The sequence below is a fragment of the Takifugu rubripes genome, chromosome 17, assembly GCF_901000725.2.
Source record: "Takifugu rubripes chromosome 17, fTakRub1.2, whole genome shotgun sequence".
In the NCBI taxonomy this organism is placed as follows: Eukaryota; Metazoa; Chordata; class Actinopteri; order Tetraodontiformes; family Tetraodontidae; genus Takifugu; species Takifugu rubripes.
The window spans coordinates 4,944,927-4,967,161 of NC_042301.1; the positions used below are offsets into that span (position 1 = coordinate 4,944,927).

At 45.1% G+C, this 22,235-nt stretch overlaps 1 protein-coding gene across 1 annotated transcript in view; it reads left to right on the forward strand.

Annotated features, from left to right (window-relative positions):
* The window catches only part of LOC101064815 (protein kinase C alpha type), a 63,881-nt gene that overhangs the window by 24,963 nt on the left and 16,683 nt on the right, over positions 1-22,235 (forward strand). The window contains exons 4-12 of the mRNA XM_003978205.3: positions 9,414-9,525; positions 10,588-10,716; positions 17,421-17,577; positions 17,788-17,922; positions 18,071-18,164; positions 20,429-20,569; positions 20,653-20,826; positions 21,942-22,033; positions 22,129-22,191. Of these exons, the coding sequence (XP_003978254.2) occupies positions 9,414-9,525; positions 10,588-10,716; positions 17,421-17,577; positions 17,788-17,922; positions 18,071-18,164; positions 20,429-20,569; positions 20,653-20,826; positions 21,942-22,033; positions 22,129-22,191 (1,097 nt within the window). The remainder of the gene's footprint in view (positions 1-9,413; positions 9,526-10,587; positions 10,717-17,420; positions 17,578-17,787; positions 17,923-18,070; positions 18,165-20,428; positions 20,570-20,652; positions 20,827-21,941; positions 22,034-22,128; positions 22,192-22,235) is intronic.

The window sequence follows — 22,235 nt, forward strand, 5'->3', positions numbered from 1 at the left end:
GAGAACAGGCACATCTGACTGGAGGGTGACATGACAGGTTTGCAGAGCTAAAAGAAGACCCAGAAAAGACTCTAATTCCTTTTAAGTGGCCTTTATGTAACGCAGCCTTGCCTCTGCTGGATGGATGTGGTTCCTGGGGTGATTAGAGTATCATTGTTGATTGAAGCCATTGGCAGGAATGACCTAATATTTAAAAGGGCAAATTCACAAGAGGAGCCGGTTTTGGCAGACTCCAGCAGCTCTGGGGAAAATAGGTGCCGTGGTGATGAGACCAGGGACAAACACTGTCATTACAGAGGTTCTGGGGAATTGAAAACGAGATTAAACTGCAACGGAGCCACACTGATGCCGGGTATCACGAGTTGTCACAGCCAATTAGGCCCTCATCTTTAATTTTATGTATTAAAACAGACGTGCAAGAACCTCCTGGCACTGTGCAGTCGTGGCGACCATAGAGACGGCTCCTGTACACGACCCTCACCAGCAATTCTCTTTTGATATCATTATCAAATGGCAACTCCTTTTGCTTAAATCAGATTAGTTACTAGCCTAAGGTTAGAAATGGATTTCTGGCTTTTTGATTCTGGTAATTCCTCCCTCTGACAGCGCGTACAAGGTGAAACTTCAGAGCCAATGATGCCAAACTGAACCGCTGCTGGGTTATTATTTCCTAATTTGCACAGTGATACATAAAGACTGATTGTAGTGTGAGAACATACTGTGATATTGTGCTGGTGCAGCGTACATGTCACTGGAAAGGAGTTGAAACGCTACTGCATCGTGTAACATCTGGTACAGACAGTGTAAGAAAGAGCGCCATATCCTGTCAACAGGGGGTGATGCAGCACCCTCAGCCCAAAGGCGGGGGAAGAGACGTTCATGCCGGCATGACAAATCGACTTAGGCTGCAGAGTTTTTTTCATTTACACACCGCTGTGGGAAGTTCCCATTTTCCACAGTACGTAGTTGTGAGAGATGTAATATTCAGCCTTTGTTTGTCTGAGTGGAGGTCAGGCCCCTCTATCTGTGTCTCTGCCCCCTCGCTGCGTTGAATCAAGGCAGAAGCTTTTGAGAGCTCACGCTTTCCAGAGAAACACGGATACAAAGAAACTCGATGCTCAGTTTGTTTGATCTGGCAGTGGCAGATTGTCTGTTTGGCCAGTAGGAACAGTCGATCCCAGAATGTGAAAGGGAGAGGACATGCATAACGGCTACGCTTGTACTTCCGCAGGGAATAGGAGAATGTACTCCTGTAGTTTAGTGTCCAGTGGAGTCAAGCCTGTACAAGCAGAGCCGAACCCATGAATCAACTTGCTCAGGTTTTTGAATGCTGTTTGTCCTGCTATGATATCCACAGTCATCAGTTACTAGGCAAACATTCAGATGAAGGGCAAAAAACAAATCACAATTTGTCATTGTTTGATTTCAGCTTAGTTTCAGCCTGGAAGACCGTGGCGAGACATGTGACCAATGTGCTGTAGGCAATAATAAAAGTTTGCTGGAATATTCCCACTGAATGGTGACGGCACATCTCAGCTGGATGTTTGCTCCTGGCTTGTGCTTCTCTGGCTGACAGGGCCTCATAAACTCCCTCAGCTCTGAGCCAGAATTAAACCTCCTGTGGGGACATTAACTTATATAAACACATGTGGGTGTACACCCCCTTTAGACCTCCATCTTGATGTGTGTTGATATCACACAAAACAGCTCCAGTTTCACAGGCAGCAGCGTCTCAGATGAATGTATGTTAATTTGAGTTCCAATGCCCCGCGACACGCAGAGCCGTCCAGGAAGTTGTTTACAGAGACGAAATAAACGGCTCTATTCGACTGTCCTTCTATTAATATTTATGCACAATAGGTGTGAAAGCTCTTTTCGCTCAGCAACATTATATGGCAGATTTGTTGCTAACAATAAACAGAAATGAGTGTAAATCTGGTGGACGTCTGGCATTTAAGATGCTGGGAAAATAAAGTCGAATGTTGGTACGTCAGGATTTGCTTCATGTCAGATCAATGCAAAATAACCGAAGTCTCATTATATTACCGAGAGATGTGATATTTTTGGTAAACTATTGATATCATCCAGCCATGTGAACAGTCTGAAACCCTTCTGTTAACTTTCTCGATGAGAACAAAAAGCCTTCCATACTTTTTACTTTAGTTAGAGTAAATAATCACACCTCGGTGGACTGGAAATTAGACACACCGTCACCCTTGATGGGTTATTCATAACTAATAATTGATTATTAGACGCATATACTTCTATTTTTGTGGGGACTCTTGTTGACAAAATGCGTTCTGTAGTCCGGGGTTGGTCAAACCAGGCCTATGAGAGCTGCAATCAGCAGGAGTTCATGCTCCTCTAGGTGGACTTCAGCTTTCTCCTGGAACCTGGTGCCATTTGATCACCTGACAGGCCTCGGTCACCCGCCCACTGGGTCATGGTTTCCTCTCCTCTCCTCTCCTCTCCTCTCCTCTCCTCTCCTCTCCTCTCCTCTCCTCTCCTCTCCTCAAGGTCCTGCTCAAGGTTTCTTCCTGTTAAAGGGGAGTTTTTCCTTGCCACTGTTGCTTGTCTGGGGTCAGGCCCTTGGATTCTGGAAAGCGCCTTGAAACAATTTTGATTGTATAAGACGCTATATAAATAAAGATTGATTTGATTTGATTTCCTAATATGTATTTACAGTCGTTGCCGTCACCCTCATGGAGGCTGTAGAGCGACCTTCCTTTCCTTTTGTTCAACTTTGAGGTGGTTCTGTATCTTCATCCGAGTAATAGTGTATTGAATAGAAGGGTTTGGACCTGATTTTGAAGGTACACACCTGTCTAGGTAAAGCTTTACAGCTTGTCGTGCATCTCAAAGCAAAAATGAGAACCACAAGGTCATGAGAACTGCCTGAAGAGCTCAGAGACAGAGCTGTAGCTGGACACAGATCTGGACAAGGGTAGAAACACTTTCTGCTGCCCTCTGTTGGGGCAGAAGAGTCTCGGTCAGCGGTAACGAAGACCCAAAGTGTGGAGATGGAGAACTTTTCACACCAACAATGGATGGGAGATTCTCCTCAGTGAGTGTGTTCACATGCACATCTAAATATGACTGAACCTCTGGCAACTGGCCTTCATAATTTATGCAACTGGACTTTTTACGCCACACCGGTTGACCTTTTACATCACACCAAAACAGTCTATAAAGACGTTAACCAACACGGTAGCAGCCTCAACTAAATCAGCGGCAGCGGTTTAAGCATCAGTTCTTGGCTACTGTTTGTAGGCTGCTTTTGTAGCCCTGTGTTAATGGTGGTACGCACAGCGCAGTGGGTTCACAGAGGATACAACCAGTCGCCCATCCATGCTTTCAAATCTTTTGGGTAGCAAAATATAAGGAAAACGCTCAGATCACATAGGCTGGCTTGCTGTCCACGTGCTTTCATAAGTTGACTCAAAACCAAGCTATCTCGGGGAGGTAGACCGGCTACATCCTGGCTATTCTGAGCCGATTCCAGTTCCCGGTGTCCACGTGCAATTTATGTAATCGAACTCTTTGGTTTCCTCGTGTACATGTAACGCACTTAAGGAAAGACGGACAAAAAGGCTGCATAGTTACTCACAGCCTGAAAGTCCTTCAGGTGTGTATTGTCTTTCTGTCTCTCTCACAAGAATCTTCCATTGACAGAAAGTACATACTTCAAAGTGTGTCCTCCTGACATACTTGTCACTGCACTAGAAATGGCACTGCACTAGTTCCCATGGTGACAGCAGTTGTCTACCAGTAGGACAGAAAACCCCGCTGGAGTGCAGCTCTCCCAGGACCGGCTTGGCCACCGCTGCACATGCCTTTTACGAGGATGGTCACAACTAAACGCCTAACCCTCACATCTCTTCACAGGCTTCGAACAGACCTTGTGAAACAGCCATGTCCCTATTTTGCCAGTGAAATGTGCATTCTGGTAGAAGAACAAACACACCATTCATCCTGGCAGGCAGCCTTGTTTCAACCTCACTCAACATTGTTTCTCCCTAAAATGTCATTAACCCAATGAGATAAAACTGCTTGTAACAGAACGCTGAGAGGTTCTGAAGTCTCAGTTTGACCTGACACATAACGACGAGGCCTGTGGCTGAACCAGCAGTAAGTCTGAATGTCTAGAAATAGAACAGTAGAGATACGTCAGCTCTTCTTCCCCCCTCTCTCCTCGGACTCCCTGTTCTCTCTACCTATGTTTACTGTCCATTTATGGTCATTGTGATAAGGTAACACATAATTTGGACATTTTCAACAAGTACTTTGCTCATATGATTGGCAAAATTAAGTTTTTTTTATTTTAAACTAATGTCTGGACTATGACGCTTTCCCATGGCAAGCTTCCATTGTGGCTGGAGAACTACACCTTTTGGAATTATTCGGAATTAGGCTAACAACCTTATCCTTTGTTTCTCTGTTCCAAAGTGAACTCCCCATGTGCACACATACAGACCACAAATGAAACACAATTGATAGAGTTAACTTTGAATAAGTTGTCTGCAGTCCATTGCACAGTTCCGGGGCCCTGTCAGGTGGCTCATTATAATGAAATAAGACTGCCAAGAGTTTAACTTTGAAACACATCTAACTTCTGCTCATTATGAAGCACCGAACAGATGGTCCGTGTCTTATTCTGGCATTACACTTGATCCGAAGAACTGTCTTTTTTTGGTTTTACTAAAACTAGTTTAGTTAAAACCCCATTTTTGTTTGATTACATTCTGTGGAATGGCTTTAAAAGTCTGCAGCTTTGCATGAGCCTTCTGTTTTAGGAGTTGTGTTTTGTACAGCATGTGATGTATGTAAAGGATGGAGAGTAGACCTGGGATCCTTGTTCAGTTCAGCTATTCTAGAGCCAACTACAGAAAAGTGTCCTTTAGCCAGTTAAAAATTACACTTATGATTGAGTGACATAAACGGTTTGTAAAAAGAAAGAAAGAAAGTTGACCTCAAATCAAATAAGAACCATTTTTCTGACTTTCTGACAAAATGAATTCTGTAGCTTGACCATAACAAAAAGTGTCAGCCATGAGCTGTCGGCTATCATCCGGAGCTGTCGGCTATTATCTGGAGCTCTGGGCTAAGACAGATGTATTAACAGCTACAACAAGGCAAGGAAAGCCCCTTGTGAGAGGTGGTGTCAACCTGTTCTTCCCCTCAACACTCAGCAGCTTAGCAAAAAGGTCAAGAGGAATCAGGGTAGCGATTTATAAGCTAAAAATAGTAACGTGCCAAGCCCAACACCTCAGGTCTGAATAAGCGATAGTTTCATCTTACTCTCCCATGTAGGCTGCAGCTTTTACTTCTACATATATATATATATATATAAAATGCATGTAGTGGCCTGCTGCTGCGCTGTGCAGTGAGGAATTGCAGCCCTCTATTATGTAAGTCCTCGTTTAAGCAGTCTGTTTAGTGCAGACCTGTTGTACCTCGATGGTCTGTGTAGACATTCCAGAAGCATAATAGGGACACAAAGTTGTATCTGTATAAACAGTAAGATAACAGGCCTGTGAGTGGCGACACTGACACGTGTGACACAGCACACAGTTAGCACCCGCTAACACTAACGAGGATGATACTTAGAAATGACAGAGATGGTGTAATAAGCAGGAGCTGTAGCATTCCCTGGGACTAAAGGCAAAAATAGCTGCTGTGTTATTCCATTGTTAGTGAAGTGCTGTTGGTGACTGGTTGTGCAGGGGCCCTCTCACAGTGCGGCACGGTGTTGGGACACTAGACGCCGTTCCTTTTGGTCGCTCGCTCAATTGGTTTCAGGGTTTGAAGGAGAGGGTTGAGGCCAGGTCGCCGACTCTCCGTCATGTTCTGCCGATCACGTTTGAACGCTTTTATTTACACGGCGGCCGGGTGTCACCAGCATCAAAACGGTGTGACGAGGCTTTGAAAGGGACTCTGAGTATAGTGCCACATATTTAACCACGGTTTTATGGAATACCGTCTTTTAAACAACTCACCTGCGTGTTGAAAGAATCCAGTTTGGCTCAGTAACATAAGAACTTCTTCAGCTTGCCAATCATCTCTAGAGGATGATTATGAAGGCAAATAAAACACTGCAGGTCTTTAGGAGTGCACTTGTCAAACATTTGCTCATCTGTTCAACAACATTTGAGATTTGGAGCCAACAGTGCGCCGTGTCTTTCCTCGCATGGCTGCATGTACAGTAAACACAAACACGGATCAACTGCGCCTTGCTTCTTTCAAACGTCACCTCTTTCACCTGTGAGGGAGGGAAAGGGAGGGAACGGGTGCATTTGTTGGAGGAGAACGCGAGGTTGTGAGGTAAGTACTCACCCTTAGGCAGCGGTAAGATCAGCGGGGGTTCGACGCATTAAAAACACAGCCTCCTCCTCCTCCTTCTCTGTCCCTCCTTGCTGTAAATGTCACATCAGGTGGGTCTCTTTGGACTCCGTAGGAGGCCGGTGGAGTCTCTTGAATACCAAGCCTCTTACTGCTGTGGGGGTCATTTCCTATCTTCCAATGCAATAACATAAAAAGCGACAGTCACAAGGGTGGCAGTGCGTCTCAACTCACAGCTACTGAAATTTAAGCCATCTGCCAGGCCGAATCACAATAGGCTCTTGTTTTGTTTTTTAAATCTCCTCTAACAACAGACTTACACATCAGTCAGTATCATTTCTACACTGAAAGATTTGGTAAAGGAGTGAACTATCTTACCCATTATATATTATCTACCTTCTGTTCCTGGCTTCTCCCAAAGCTGCTGGGAAGATTCCACTCAGCCTCACCCTGCCAACCTGTTCATTAGCAGTGACTGGTCAGCGTCCCGCTCGCTAATCAAACCGTGTTGGAGGCTCTGGCTAATTAGCCACCATCCCTGGCAGCACAGCTGTATTTGAGCCCCCCTGTGCTCCTTTTTCATCCGAATCTGACAGCCTGGAGCCTTTTGATCTGTCATCTACTGTGGGCCTGTTTTGATCTCTACCTTAACATGCAAATCTACTTATTTTGGTGAGCCAGATGCTCATTTGGCCAGTAGATAAGAGACAATACGCTCTATCATGGCGCTACGTTATACAGTCTGTTTTTCATGTGTTACTGAGTTTGGATAAATGATAAAACGACGATTCTTCTGTTGTCAGGCCAGGATTCCCTCAGCGGCTTTCTCTCTCTGTTGACAGTCGACTCTTGCACTTTTGTCAGTATCATCTAACAATTCTTTCGTGTTCGACCGTCATCGAGCTCTTCGCTTCATCACATCCACAGCCAGCTTCGTTTCACCATTATTGCTTTCTTGTGGAAAGATTAGCGTTCGACTTGCCCATTGATTTTGGTGTAACACCTTGTTAACCCCGTGACCGTGGACAGCCAGCGCCACCCAGTCTGTCTTGAATGTCCCATTAAGACCCAATTAGGCTGTAATAGTGGATAGAAAGCCACAAGGGTAAACCATTCCATCCCAGTGTTCACAGAGATGATGTTAATGGACAACCGGTGCAGCCAGTAGTGGGAAGTCAGGTACACTCATTTACAGGTTTCATTTCTCACCTCGGTGAACCTTTAAATGGCCAATCAGTCACTGTTCTCTCCTTAAGGACCGCCAGAACCACCCCTGCCCCGCATCTGCTATCACAATGTTCATATTTGTGGGTGAAATTCTGCGGAGGCAATTATTCAGAATTGTTTGCTTCATAGCAACCTTTCTTCAGCATTGAGCCATTTAGATTAAAAAACAACACCAAAGAAACAAGCCTGCACTTGCGCCTCGTTTAAATGTTCATCATAACTGATCCAGGTTGGTAATCTGTTCCCTCAGGGGGGTTTGTCTTTATCCGTGGTTTACCCAACACCTTTTATACGACATTTGATTAGAACACGTGATTCATCTGTGACAGAAGCATCACTCATTCATGCTGTTAATAGAAAGAATAATGCAAAGTGTGTGTGTGTGTGTGTGGGGAGGAGGGTGAAAGGATAATCCTTCAGGATCAGCTGTGTGGGTGGATATGTTGGAGTGGCGCAGGCCCCTCTGTTTGACCCCTGTCACGTCAAAATTAGCTGGTGAAGTACAGTTTTCGGCTCGGTGTCCAGTCGGTTTGTTCCCGATCTTCCAATCCAGTTCAATGACACGGGGCATCAAAGTGTAAATTAGCCGGTGCACCCTGATCCATGGAGGCGCTGCATGCGATGGGAGTCGAGTCAATAAACACTCAGGTCGTTTGCAGGGTCAAGTGTCAATAGTTTAAACGGGTTTTTGGCTAATGTGAAATGGGCTTCTCTCTCTCTCTCTCTCTCTCTCTCTCTGTCTGCCTGTCTCTCTCTCCCTCCCTGTCTTAGAAAGACTCTTTTCAGCTATAATAAAGCCCATTTAGAAGACATGTGACCCCTCACTGGGCTCTAATTACTATCAGCAAGTAAAAGGAGGACGTATATGAGAACGACTGACCTTCCACTTCAACAACACCCTCTTTAAATTTCATCCTCTTTGGGTTCAGCCCGAATCATTCAACAACTGCCAACTGCTACTATCTAGAGAATTCTTGCTCCCAGCTTGATGTGGGGAAGGGGGGGGGGGGGTGTTGGAGCTGTTTTCTTAGATCTTAAGGGAGTCAGTAGTCAGAGGGGGGTTGCATCTGACATTAAGTTTCAGTAGGTCCACACGGGGGCAACATTTCAAATCAGTCTAAAAGTCTTGGTTTATGAGAAATCAAGTGTGCAATCATACACCACCTCACTTTCGGTGTCCTTTACCCCATGTGTTATGTGTGTCTACGTGTTGTGACTGTTACCTTTTCTATCTTGGTAAGAGGGAACGATCCCAGCAGGCTTATAATAAGGAAGGATCTGGTAGTCAAGAGGTCAAAGGTGGCGGTAGATAACGTGGCGCCTCGCCGTGTAATACTGTCATTTTTAAGTGCGATTCGTGAGACTCTGCTTCCATTAAGCGTGATTTAGTCTTCCCAGGCCATGACCCTGTGTTTCCTCAAATGAAAGATGAAACAGGGAGATATTCTCGGTTCTGCTGCCTTTTCTCTCTGTAGAGGTACAGAAAAAAAATCAGGCTATCTGAAATCGCACTCTTCCCTAACCCCTACTCCCGATATAGGGAATAGAGTGAAGGTCAACCTGAAGGTCCATCATTGAGGAGGTTTTGGATGAATAGCTGCCATTAAAGATCCTCTGGTAGCGAAAGGCCCATAGAAACCACTTAATGGGGGTGTCCACCAGGTGAGTCCTTAGGGTCACATGTCCCAGGAGAAAGTGGAGTGTTTACAACCAGGTGTGAATGAGTGTTTATCCAGTTTGGGCTGCTTAATGGGCACCATGTTGTAAGTGGAAAGATTATGCATTTATTTTGCATTTTTTCTTTTAGATTCATCAAAAGGTTCTCGTTTTGTCTTTCACTCCACCAGGATCCCAGAACAAAGCACAAGTTTAAGATCCACACCTATGGCAGCCCCACCTTCTGTGACCACTGTGGCTCTCTGCTGTACGGCCTCATCCACCAGGGCATGAAGTGCGACTGTGAGTGTAAACTCTTCAAGTTTTCACACGCCAAAGACAAAAGGAGCTTTTTACATTTAAACCGTGCTCTGCTGGCTGGAGCACATGAGTAAAATGCATATCAACTGACAGTCAAAGGGGTTTGTATGTTTAGGCTATAGACACTTATACTGGAGCTTGAATGAGCAGCAGAAATGTCAGTCTGGCTTGGTTGGAGCGGTGGAGCTCCTGGTGCGGAAGCGCCCGCAGCAACAGGGAAATCAATCCAACCTTTTCCTTCATGTGGGGTCAATCAGGCATGAGTGGAAAATAACGGTTTACTTAAAGTGGCTCTGCAAACGTCGCTTTATCAACGTCATTCTCCTGAAAATACAACTTGTTCCTCCTGGCTGAATATTACAGGCCTGCCCCTCCTCCCCTCCTCCCCACTCATTAAAATCGACCGTGGTCTATTTCAGGCCGCAGCAGAAATAGACCCCCGTCTTTGTTAATATCCCTCCGTCGCTCATTTAATCGTGTGTTACAGGATTAGCATACGTGTCTTAATGAGCTCTTCGGTATCTTCTCCACCTGGTACATGTCGCCAGCCCTGCCTCGGGACTGCTGCCAGCTATACATAAATAATGAGGCGGAGCGACGAATTATTGTATCAGATCTGTGGAGGAACGCTTGCAGTAATAATGAGCTCCAGACAGACTTTTCTACGATAATTTCTTGCTCTCTGACCTGTAGACGTGATGGGAACGCGAACTGTTTCCGAGCCGCAACATTTTTTTGTTGGGCTGGCTAACGCACATATCATGCACGCATGACATCACATCACATAGCAGAATCTGGGTCAGCCCTGTTGTCCATGTCACACGCTGCTCGGGGAAAAAAAAATCCTTTAATATTGTGCCAGACATGCATGATGAAATTGAAATATGTCCCAGTATATAGGCATACAGTTTCTGGAAATCATAAGTAAGTGCGTTAAGCTACACTGGGGGAGGGGGGGGGGTAATTACATAATTTAAAAAATAAACCATGAGAATGTGTTTGTTTTATTCTCATATCTAAAATCTGTGGCCTCTTTCCCTGCAGCCTGCGATATGAATGTCCACAACCAGTGTGTGATGAATGTGCCCAGCCTCTGTGGAACTGATTACACCGAGCGGAGGGGCCGTCTGTACCTGAAGTGCGAGGTCAGCGGGGACAACCTGCAGGTCACAGGTAGGTGTCGCCCCACTCCTGCTCTCTCCAAAGCAGCCGAGTTCCAAACCCAGCCTCACTTGAAACGATGAACCGACAGTTGTGCTGTTCATCCAAGGAACCAGTTGTTTTGTGCACAGCGGGGCTGGAGTCTCTCCACTGCACGGATACAGTGAAGGTGTCTCTCTTTTTCTGCCTGGATCAATAAAACCTCTTTAAAAAGAAACCTGCTTTGAGATTCACAGTCCTGGTTACAACACACTTGGAAGTCAGTCCCAGTCCAAATATACTGCCCTGAAGAGGTGTGCGGTCTCCTGCGCGAGCCTCTTTGAACCTGTCACGACTCGCTCTGAAACCTCGGATACACCTGACGCGTCGGAGAGGAGCAGAGACCATTTGATACATTCATTTATGTCCCATCGGGATGACACAAAGAGAGGTGCTCTGCTCGGGGAAAGATCAGTCATCTCTCTGACCAACCATCTCTCTGATTACATTATTCAACAGGAGGCTTTTGCACGGGGCTTTTTAATTACTGATGTGTCTCGTTTCAAAGTAACACCTGCCTACCTCGCAACCGTGTATAATTAGACACACTTAATTCTATGTGTTTGTGGAATTTGATGAATGGATTTTATGTCCTTTTGAATCTCAGCAGACGTCAAATAAGAGGCATCTTATGGTGTCGAGTGGGTGCTCTGCTTTTTGTGCTTTGCTTCTTTGGCATGTGGGGACAAATGAAGAAATTCTGCACCAATATAGTTAATTACATATATTAAAGATTTTATATCCAGTGCATTTTATATAATGCGCTACTGCTTTATTTCAAATATCTGATCAACACTCATAATGTACAGCTAAACACTTATTTATCTTACAGTGCACATGAGCTGTACCGTGTATTCACATGGGTATTGAAATGAGCACCCTCAGCCTCTGTACCAGCAACATGATTGGTTAATCGTCAGTAACCCTCGAGCTATTTTGGCAACTTAGTTTTCATTCCCGCCCCCTGTAGTTTGCAAATGCAAGCGGAGAGTGAAAGATTTTACCTGATGAATTGACTTGTTGGCTTCTGGGAGTTAATCATAGCAGAGTGGATGCTGTGGTTTTAAGATGATTGTTTTGTTTGTGTATAATCCTTGAATGTGCATGTTCAGCTTTAAGTATCGGAGAGGCTAAAATCACATGATAACCACATGAGACGGTTACTCGAATGACTTGCACTTATCTGCTCAGGCTCCTTAATTCGCTTTGCTTTCACCCATTGCGTAATATGCCTGTTTCATTTGTCAGACATTATCAGAGCTCAAGGAGAGCATTTAAGTAGGCATCAGCAGATCCGCCGCCACAACAGTGGCTGCGAGGAGCTGACAGGTGCAGGCATTCATTCAATTAGCTGACTAAAGGGGCCCCCAGCCTCCTAAGACCCTGGCACTGAACAGCGCTGACTTGTACGATTATCAAATTATCACTCCAGGGAGAGGGTCAGTGTGGGCAGAGCAGTGATGCAACATGCATGCGTGACTAACGCACAACAGAAAACAAGTGCAGATTTACCTCCGTCTCCAAATAAAACCAGCACCAGCCGCTCTTGTGCGGTCAGGTTAATTGCAGGAGATGTGTGCTGGCTCCATTATCTTCCATTATGCTTCTCCTTTCAGCAAAGACACACAGACACACATATATATTTCTATTATCATTGCATAAGATGTGTTTTTTCCGCACTTCTTGTAACTTCCTGTTAAAAATCAACCAGCGTGGTCACCAAACCTGGATGCTTCATGTCAGCATGAACCTGGTTAGTGCCTTTCTAAGACCCTGCTGCAGTGGAGCATCAACAAAATACAAACCTTATCTATTGTCCAGCAGAATTCCTGGTCTTTCTCCTCACCTCAGACTGTTGATTTTTCCAACTGAATTCTTATTCATTCAACATCTGTCCATCCTGACCCGTTGGCTATCCAGTTGCCTATAGAAATTTCCTGTATATTTTTTCCTTGATGCGTCGTCCCCTTTACTCTTGGATGCTGACCCAGGGAGGGGGCACTGACCCAGGGAGGGAGGCACTGACCCAGGGAGGGGCACTGACCCAGGGAGGGGCACCTCTCGCTGCTCTACACTGTTTACTGTAAAAGCTGTAGACACAAATTCTTGCTTTACACACTTCTCAGCAGTTTAAAGAGTCTGAGCAGTTCGAATTTTTGCTCCTCCACTTAAATGAAGTCTTATTACCTGATTCCTTTTTGCAAATTAAATAATTCTGCTGCTTTGTGTGTTTTTTTACGGCCATAATTTTATTTTTTTGTCCTAGAATTCCCATTGTGCCTTCTTAACAGCAGGGGCCAGACTGTAGCACGCTGATATGGAACAGTAGGGGATGTAAAAAAAAGTTAAAAGTGAAGTATAAAGGTCTTAGAAAGTACTCTTAGTAAATGTAAATAAGCCTGAATCTGCACCTTCTAATGTTAACGTTGAATTCCAACCAGGATTTCCATTAGGAAGAGCCATAAATAGAGGGTTGGAGAACATTGTAATTGTGTCATTGAGTAAAAACTAGTGTTCAGTGCTGTGAAAAAGATGTCTTATTTTTGCACATTTGTCACACTAAATTTTTAATATCAGACTGGATTACCCAAAATGCAGTTGAGTTCATTTATTAAAGGAAAAAAAATGACATTAAACTTCTCCCTGAAGCTAATAAATAGTTGTTCTGGCTGTGTAACTAATGCATTTACATGCGCCTGTTCCTCCTTTGCTCAGCCGCTCATCAACAGAGGGACCCAGGTATTAGTCTGGTCCTGCTCAAGGTTTAGTACCAGTAATTGGGAATCTTTCCTTGCCACTGTTTCTTATTGGGGGTTTTGCCTTCCAAACACTTCTACTTCTGTCTCCTCAGCCAACAGAATAGCTTTTCACATGTCTCCAGGACCATCAAGATGTTTCTTGGCAAAAGTGAGAGGAGCCTCTGTGTTCTTTTTGGTCAGTGGATTTCAGCTTGGAACTCTCCCATGGACACCATTTTTGCTCAGTCTCTTTCTCATCATTGAGTCATGAACTTTGACCTTAACTGAGGCCAGCGGAGCCTGCTGCCCTTTAGATGTTGTTCTGGGTTCTTTTGTGACCTCCTCGATGAGTCGTCACTGTGCTCTTGGAGTCATTTTGGCAGGCCGACCACTCTTCATCACTGTTCCCAGTTTTCTCTGTTTGTTGATTACGTCCCCAACTGTGGCTCACTGGCGTCCCAAAGCTTTAGAATGATTGTATCATCCTTTCCAAATGATTGAGTCCAATCATGCTGCTTCATCTAATTAATAAATTTGGGATGATCTAAAACATTAAGGTGTGATAAATAAAGGAAAAGGAAGGAGAGAAGAAGGCAAATACTTTTTCACTGCACTTTAACAACAACACGGCCCCACAAAACCAAGATGGCCGCCTTGAACTTGAACAGGAACTCCAGTAAAACCCAAGCTGAGCTTGTGTAAAGATGAGATCCGTGTGTTTGCCAGAGATGTGGGAATGTCCTGTTGTGTTGCGGAATGAGGAAAATGCCGAACCAAACAGAACGGGTTGTGTTTCTCTGGTGGAGGGTGGACACTCGTCCCTCTCAGTCCTGCTGACACACACAGTTCCTCTCTGTCCATCGGGGCGCTGAACGCCACCCTCCTGGTTCTTTCAGCGGTGCCATTGTTCGTTGGCTCGGAGCTGGTGTCCAGAGTGGGCCCGGGAGCGGGCTTTTCTGTCTGCAGCCTATTAACTCAGGCACGTCTGCTCGAAACCCGCCTGCAGCTCCTTCGGGATCCTGTGAGAGACGGTGGCAATAATTACATTACCCTTGTGTTCCCTGGTTGACTCACCCTATTTAAAAGCCCTCCGTGGTCCCTCTCACTTCCTTCCACTTCCTCTGTGTTTTTTTAAGAAGGCGCTTTATGCGGCTTCTCTGCTGGTGTCTGTTCTGCTGTTTGCTGCACCGACGCTTCCGCGGGAGTCAGGAGGATTTCTGTGTAGGTGAGCTGTGGGGGTGTTGGTCAAAGTGACGCTCAGAGATGATGTAGGGTGTGGGTGGATCACAGAAGACAGATTTTACATTTGAACCTTTGGGGGTGTAGCTGACCTCTACAGTAACAAACATTAACATCTTCTGGCCGATACAGCGAACATCCCCAAGTCCACAAAACTGCCTCGATGGACGAAATATCAGCAAAAAAATGCCGTAAAATGATAAATACCGGCATTACTAGACTGTTTCTGGTGCTTGTTGGAGATATAACTGCAAGTAAAGGTTATAGTTTTCTGTTTCTTTTTTTTTTCCACAGTCAGTCGCTCCCTTTGTCACTTTCCCGTTATCAGCTGATTGGTCACATTCTCCGGATGTGTCAGTGTGAGGACCTGCTAAAGGGCAGAGTCGGGGATAGAGTCGGGGTTGGCCCGTCCAGTCCCGGCCTGGACGAGTTTGCTTTTCCCTCAAAGTGCCAGAGAAGCCAACAGCTTCCTCACTAAGGATCGCTCAGATGAATTAAGTTGAGATGGGAAAGCTGAAAGTATTTGAGCTGGCAGCGACGCCAGCTGACCTCCGTTCCAGTGAACCGGCCACTGGGGCAGGATCGCCTGTCTTAATGGTCTGTGGTGAACTCTGGGTACTTAACTGAGTACACGATCCATCATAAAGGTCTGTACCAATGAAATGGTTTTATAATCATCTCAAGTCAAATGTAAACAAGGACTGTGGCAACATTAAAGCTCTGCATAGTAATCTATCTCCTCTCCCAATGCTGTTTGAAATATTGTATTTTTGTCTATCTAGGGATGTTTATTTACTTTATATTTCTTTATTTAATCATTATTGATGTTGTTTTCCACATTAACAATGCCGTTTCTTCAAATGAACTGTACAGAAGCACAATATTGAATGCCTCGGATACTTAAAAAAAAGTATGTTGTTACACCCTGTTTATTTCCTTTATTTGCATTGGTTGAGGGCTTTAACAAGGATACAGTGGCCTGTATGTTTAATTCATTCCGTCATGCATTTGAAGGTTTTCTCCCATTTTTCTTGCTTTTTTCTAATATTAGGCAGCACAAAGACAGTGAGCTGTTACACCAGACAAACATCTTATTGTTCTACCAGACATTTACTTGAGGATACAATTCCATGAAGTGCTGGACTTAAAGATCACCAAGGGAACTGACAGCAAAACTATCAGTGACATTTTAAAGAGTGTTTGCACAGGGTGGTGAAGAACAAACATCCTTCTGAGGTTTGGTCTTTCCCAGTCAAACCTCCGTGTTGGGTAAACATGTACTTTAACATACAAGGAATGCAGTCCAGTTTTCCTCATTCTAGCTCACTTCCCAATTACTTTTGTCTTTAGACTCACTCATCGATTCTCTATTGCATTTCATTTACTATTTCCCAGTAGCTGTCTCACTGGTATTCCCAGTCACCCCTGCCTCATTCTCCAGTTCCCACTGCGCTATATCTCCCAACAGTTGAAGTAAAAATTTCCGGTAAAATCCGTTCCCTGTGTAATATTTTTTTCTGTCTTGTCCTATCACCAGGCTGTGCTTAATTTCCACTACAAAAATGTTAATTTCGCCCATTTTAACTGGACATTAATTGCCCTTTGAGTATGAAAGCACTGTGAAGCATTTAGAATTACTTAGAATTCCATACGATAGCTGCAGCTCCGTTGGGAGGTCTGTGGTGCCCTCTATCGGTCATTACTGGAAAAGTTGGAAAAGTTTGTGCATCATCTTTCTATCTTATTATTATTTTTGGTTATTACAGAACGTGACTAATACATTGCTCATATCTAAAATGCCATTATAACAGCCTATATGAAACAAGCCATCTACCATATGATACAACTTATTCAAGGCAGACACAGCACTGGCTGTCTGTGCATGGATTTTACACTTTCCCTTTGGGTTTCTGGGAAAAGCTGCTGAGTCAGGGAACTTTGATAACTTCCCACACCTTGAGTCGCTCATTCGTCTAGTGTATGCTCCCTCTCTCGCAGTGTGTGTTGTTTTGATTTGTTTGTTTCCACTGAATACATTAGCCAGCTCTCATCCCAGATCATATCAATATGTTTGAATCACTTTTTAAACCAAAACACTTTGTGCCGACCACACTTTTTAACCATGTAAAACACAGCTAAAACCAAAGTAAACACAGGAAACCATTACTATTGGTGTGAGCTCTCACGATGAGAGTGCTTCAATCCAGGGCAACATCTAATTTCTATCAAAGATGCATTAGACAGTAAAAAAAAAAACCTCAGCAAAAATAGCCAACTCATCTATTTGCTGTACAGCCAAGTGTAACCAGTTACACCCCAACAAAGACAGCATGAGAGGGTAAAGGGAACATCAAACACAGATGATGTCCAGGTAATTGTTCTAAAGTGTCACCTAGATTTAGAATTTCCAGCCAAACGACATTCCTGGTCAAAGATTAGCAGGTAGCATATGAGCTGACCATTGTTAGTATCTCCCTACGGCAGGGGTAGCCAACCCCGTCCTGTCCTACCAGACAGACAGCAGCTTTCCCTGGGAATCCAAGTTACCTTGGCGACAGGAGGGTTTGACCTGGTGGGATTGAAAACCCATCTGGATCACAGCAGTAGGACTGCGCTGGCCACACCTGCCTTATAAAGGGGCACATTCACCTAATTCCTGCCCTATTCACACCTTCTCTCTATTGTTTATCTCCCAATCAGTGACCGAAGGCAAGAATCTGATCCCGATGGATCCCAATGGCTTGTCTGACCCCTACGTCAAGCTCAAGCTCACCCCTGACCCCAAAAATGAGACCAAGAAGAAGACCAAAACCATCCGCTCCAACCTCAACCCCAGATGGAACGAGACCTTTAATTTGTGAGTGAATCGCCTGATTCCTGGAGAGTGTCCACCAGTAATGTCTCACCGTATTATCTGTTGCCATGGATTCTAAATCCAATAAAGTGCTGCCATTCAATTATCTAGCATTGAATTATACCCATGAAGTATTTGAGCATATTTCTAGCAAGAACACTCAGCTTTATGATTGAAATCTGAGCTGATGTGTGTCGTCCTGGTGTCGTGCAGCAAACTGAAGGCCACCGATAAGGACCGCCGGCTGTCAGTGGAGGTGTGGGACTGGGACCGGACCACGAGGAACGACTTCATGGGCGCTCTCTCCTTCGGTGTCTCAGAGCTGATGAAATCTCCAGTCTGCGGCTGGTAACACGGCAACTTAACTCGATGCCATTGGTTCAGTTTCTCTTCGGGGAACAGTTAAAGCTGGCGTCCCCATCAGCCACAGGACCTCTGTGTCAGGTCCGATGTGTGGAGAAGGGCACTAACGGCCGCTCTCCGCTCTTTCTCCAAGGTATAAGCTGTTGTGCCAGGAGGAGGGCGAGTACTACAATGTTCCCATCTCAGAGGAGGATGACGGGAACGAGGAGCTCAGACAGAAATTCGAGGTGAGTGTTTGTTGAAATATTTACCGCTGTTCCCCTCCTTCACAGTGTGGAAGCTGGCATTCACATTTTAAAGCTTAAATGAAGCTTTTTGAAAAGAATATAAGAGGTGAAACCCTTAAATTCAAGCGCTTTACCTCTGTGTTAAATATACTGTATATTAGCTCTTTAGCAGACTGTGAGGTCAGTAGCAGCAGAAGGTTTTTGGACAAAGGGCAGTATGAAGGACTGTTCATTGGTAACCTGGTGGCCTTGTGGCGCACGTGATGCTCTTTCCTACACGTCCTCTTTGATCTCCCATGATTCCCCTCTTCTCTCGATATGTGGTGTAAGTACACATGGCCCAGAGCTCTGCAGCCGAGGTCCTCCTTGACATGTTTTATCTGCTCTTTTCCTCCATCCAATCTGCCCCACTAGGCCGTCAGTCGCACAATCAACGTGTACTGCTGATTGTCGTCCTCTCAGTGGGAGTCTCTCTCCCCCGCGGGAGGCTTTTTAAAGTGATTTTCTGCACCACAGTGGAGAGCTGTGGGTAAAAGGGAATGAACTGGAAGACAGGATTCTTTTTTTTTTAAAGCCAAACAACTTGGTGAATTTCAATGTCCCGTTACTGTCTGCATTTGGTTGACATGGTAACAGGTCCATTATTCAGCATTGTTTGTAAGGACGTGTGTGTGTGATTCAGCAGATGGTCACACACTGACCCCATCTTCATGCACAGAAAAAAACGGATTTTTGGATGTGCTCCAGTGAACTCAATGCTTCCCCCGTTTGCTACTTTTGAGTAGCATGTTTAGCAACTATTGTCTATGGTTTATTGAGAGGGTTTATGCTAGTTTCCAGCATTGATGAAACCGATAGCTGCCATATGATCACGATGCTTTAAACAAAAGCTTTCATTCGTTGAAGAATCCCGACCAACAGCTGCCACTAGATGGCACTGTTTAGAGGGGAATTATGATCAGCCTTATTTACTTTTAGATTTTTGTGTCTCTTTCCTTTACAAAAGGTCCTGCACTCATCTAGAGGCATATTTTTCCTTTGCTGCACATGACTGATTGGAGTTGTTTTTATCTCTTCTTAGCAGAGGTCAGCATTATATCAAAATTGATTGCTTAGCTCATCTCTCAGCCAACTTTCTGTCTAAGCCGACTCAGCTATACTTAAATGTGTACTTCAGTAAGTGAGCGGGGCCTTTTGGCATCCTTTTCCCTGTGGTTACAGGACCAGGCAGTAATGCAAAAGTCCACTCAGGTGCGTGTGGTGGCGACAGAAGTAAGGCTGCTTGCTCAGCTCGGGCCAGATCCTTCTTACTGGCTAAAGCTTATAGGTGTGCTGTGGTCTGATGTGTTCTGCTCTGATTTGTGCTTTTGTGCAGACTCTGGTAGATGCCATTAACGAAACTAAAGCTTCTCGGCAATGGTCCTCTCTCGTTAATTGTCCTGAGTTTAGATGTTCACGTCAGGCAACGTCTCCCCTTTTTGACTTGATTTTTTTCCCCTTTGACCCAAATCAACTGTTTGTTAATTGTTTTATCAAGTCGTTATGGATTTGAGCTTCAGACGTTACTCTGCATGCCGTGCAGTTCTTTGTGCAACTTTGAGCGCTTTATGTTGACTATTTTTTATCTTCGAGCCGTAAATAGGAAAAAAAAAAAAAGGAACCTTGTATTTCTTATATTCCTTTGCTGAACCGAATGACCCGTCTTCCACGTGCTACAGACGGCTCATTCTTTTCTGCATGTTTGGTCCAGCCGTTATTGTGTTCCCATGCTGAAATTTAGAAAATTGTTAACTCAAGCCTTATATGAGCCTTCTGATTGCCATAAGCTTTTGATTGCATTGCACTATGTCAGGAGACTAAGCACGCTTTTAGCATGATTGACGCTCCTCTGCAGAGTGCAGGCGACTGAATAGCAGGATTATGTCTCAGCTGGACTTGCATGCACCATCGTTGTCATCGCCAGTAAAAAAATAGAACTAGCTCATTTTTTATTTGCTGTAAGTGGTGTTACGTTCAACATATGTGAAGCAAATGTCATCAGGGACCCCTCAACATACATGTGCTAAAGGAATTACTATTCTGTGAATGAAAGGTAAGAATCCAGTAAAACAAGTCCTGCGGTTCTCTCCACTGATGTAATTAGAGTTAAATATGAATTTCTCAACCCAATCATGTCTGTGCAGTTTGAGTCTTTTTCTATTTGTATCTGCTTATTTGTCTCGTCAGCCTCAGTGTTTCAGTTTTCAGCATCTCTTCCCTCGCAGAAAGCCAAGCTGGGCCCAGGTAAGAAGAAGATGTCTGAGACAGACGGACAGTCCAGCCTCATGCCCTCCAACATCATGGACCAGGTCAAACTCTCCGATTTCTCCTTCCTGGCTGTGCTGGGAAAAGGCAGCTTTGGCAAGGTGAGCTGTCAGGCATCAGGTGAGGGAGTGGGCAAGAAAAATGTTCTTTCTGAATGTTTGCACCTGTGACTGCGTCTCCGTAGGTCATGCTGGTGGAAATGAAGGCCACAGAGGAGCTGTATGCCGTCAAGATCCTGAAGAAGGATGTGGTGATTCAGGACGATGATGTGGAGTGTACAATGGTGGAGAAGAGAGTCCTGGCCCTGCAGGACAAGCCGCCGTTCCTCACACATCTCCACTCATGTTTCCAGACTGTGGTAGGTGAAACCCCCCCGGGACACGGGGCGACTCAGCCAAGGTTGGGTCGGGTCTAATAATTCATGAAGGGGCTTTTAGCGACATTACTCATGAAACAGGACATATTAACAAAGCCTAATTAGGAGGCTGAGGCTAAATTTATGTTTGGGAACTGAATTTTCCATCTCTGCCTTAACCAGCTCACTTTAATTTAACCTTTAACCCCCCAATTTAGGACACACATGCACATATGCATGAATACACACATCTATTGCGTTGAATTACATGAGAGCAGACACAAATGCTCACAAAGTGGCCCCGCTCTCACCCCTGCTTCTCTGCTCCAGCCTCAAAAAACCCTCGAATTTTCATGAAATCACCCGTTCAGCGTCTTTCTAGACTCCCTGAGAAACAAATTGTGTCCCAGACCATGCTCTGATAGGCCTAGTGGCATCATTGGGGGCTGTTTTAACAGCAAAAGCTCCCCCCAGAGTCGTCGGCAACGCAGCAGTACTCTGCCGAGAGCATGAGACGTCTACAAAAATCCCGCGTTCCCTGCAGACTCAATGTGAAAGAACAACTTTGTGGGACGTCATTTTAGGGAACAGAATAGCGCGCCGGCTTTGCTCCGGGATTGGTTCTACTCTTGCCTCGATTGTCTGTGGAAAAGGGGGAACGCAACATCAAGCCCACAATGAAATGCTTCACGTGCTGGAGGGACAGTCTCGGGTCAACTCTGGATTGATTTGGATTTTGACACGAACCAGTTGGAAGGTCAGCTTTGCTGCCAGTGTTTGTAAAGCCCTGCAAACACAGCAAGGCCGGGGTCAGGCTAAACCTGTCAGGGCCCATAAGGGACCGGCACACTTCTGCCCAGACAATGCGTCCTGACAGATGTCTGCATTGAGTGTTTTCTTTCCTCTGTGAAGCGCTTTGTCGTGGGCTTTTTAGGTCACCTTGTCATAGTCAAGCGTCTGCGCTGGGACAGGCGTTTAAGGTCGGCCGCTGTGCTGCAGCGCTTACATCACCGAGGAATGTCCTGGAGTGTCCTAGCTTCTGAGGAACTCCCTAGTTTTTGTTGAAAGTGGCGTAACGTTCGGATCCTCTCCCATTACCTCTGCGTCTCTGATGGCAGGACCGTCTGTACTTTGTCATGGAGTACGTGAACGGCGGCGACCTGATGTATCACATCCAACAAGTGGGCAAGTTTAAGGAACCTCAGGCTGTGTAAGACATGCATGAACACCACATTCCACAGCACGGAACCAGTGCCTCAGGGCTCACGTTCTTTTGTAGAGCACAACCTGTGCTTGTCATTGCAGGTTCTATGCAGCAGAGATCGCTGTTGGCCTCTTCTTCCTGCACGTGAAAGGAATCATCTACAGGTGCCGTCTCCTTTTTTAACCCAATCGTGTCTTGTCTTATTTTG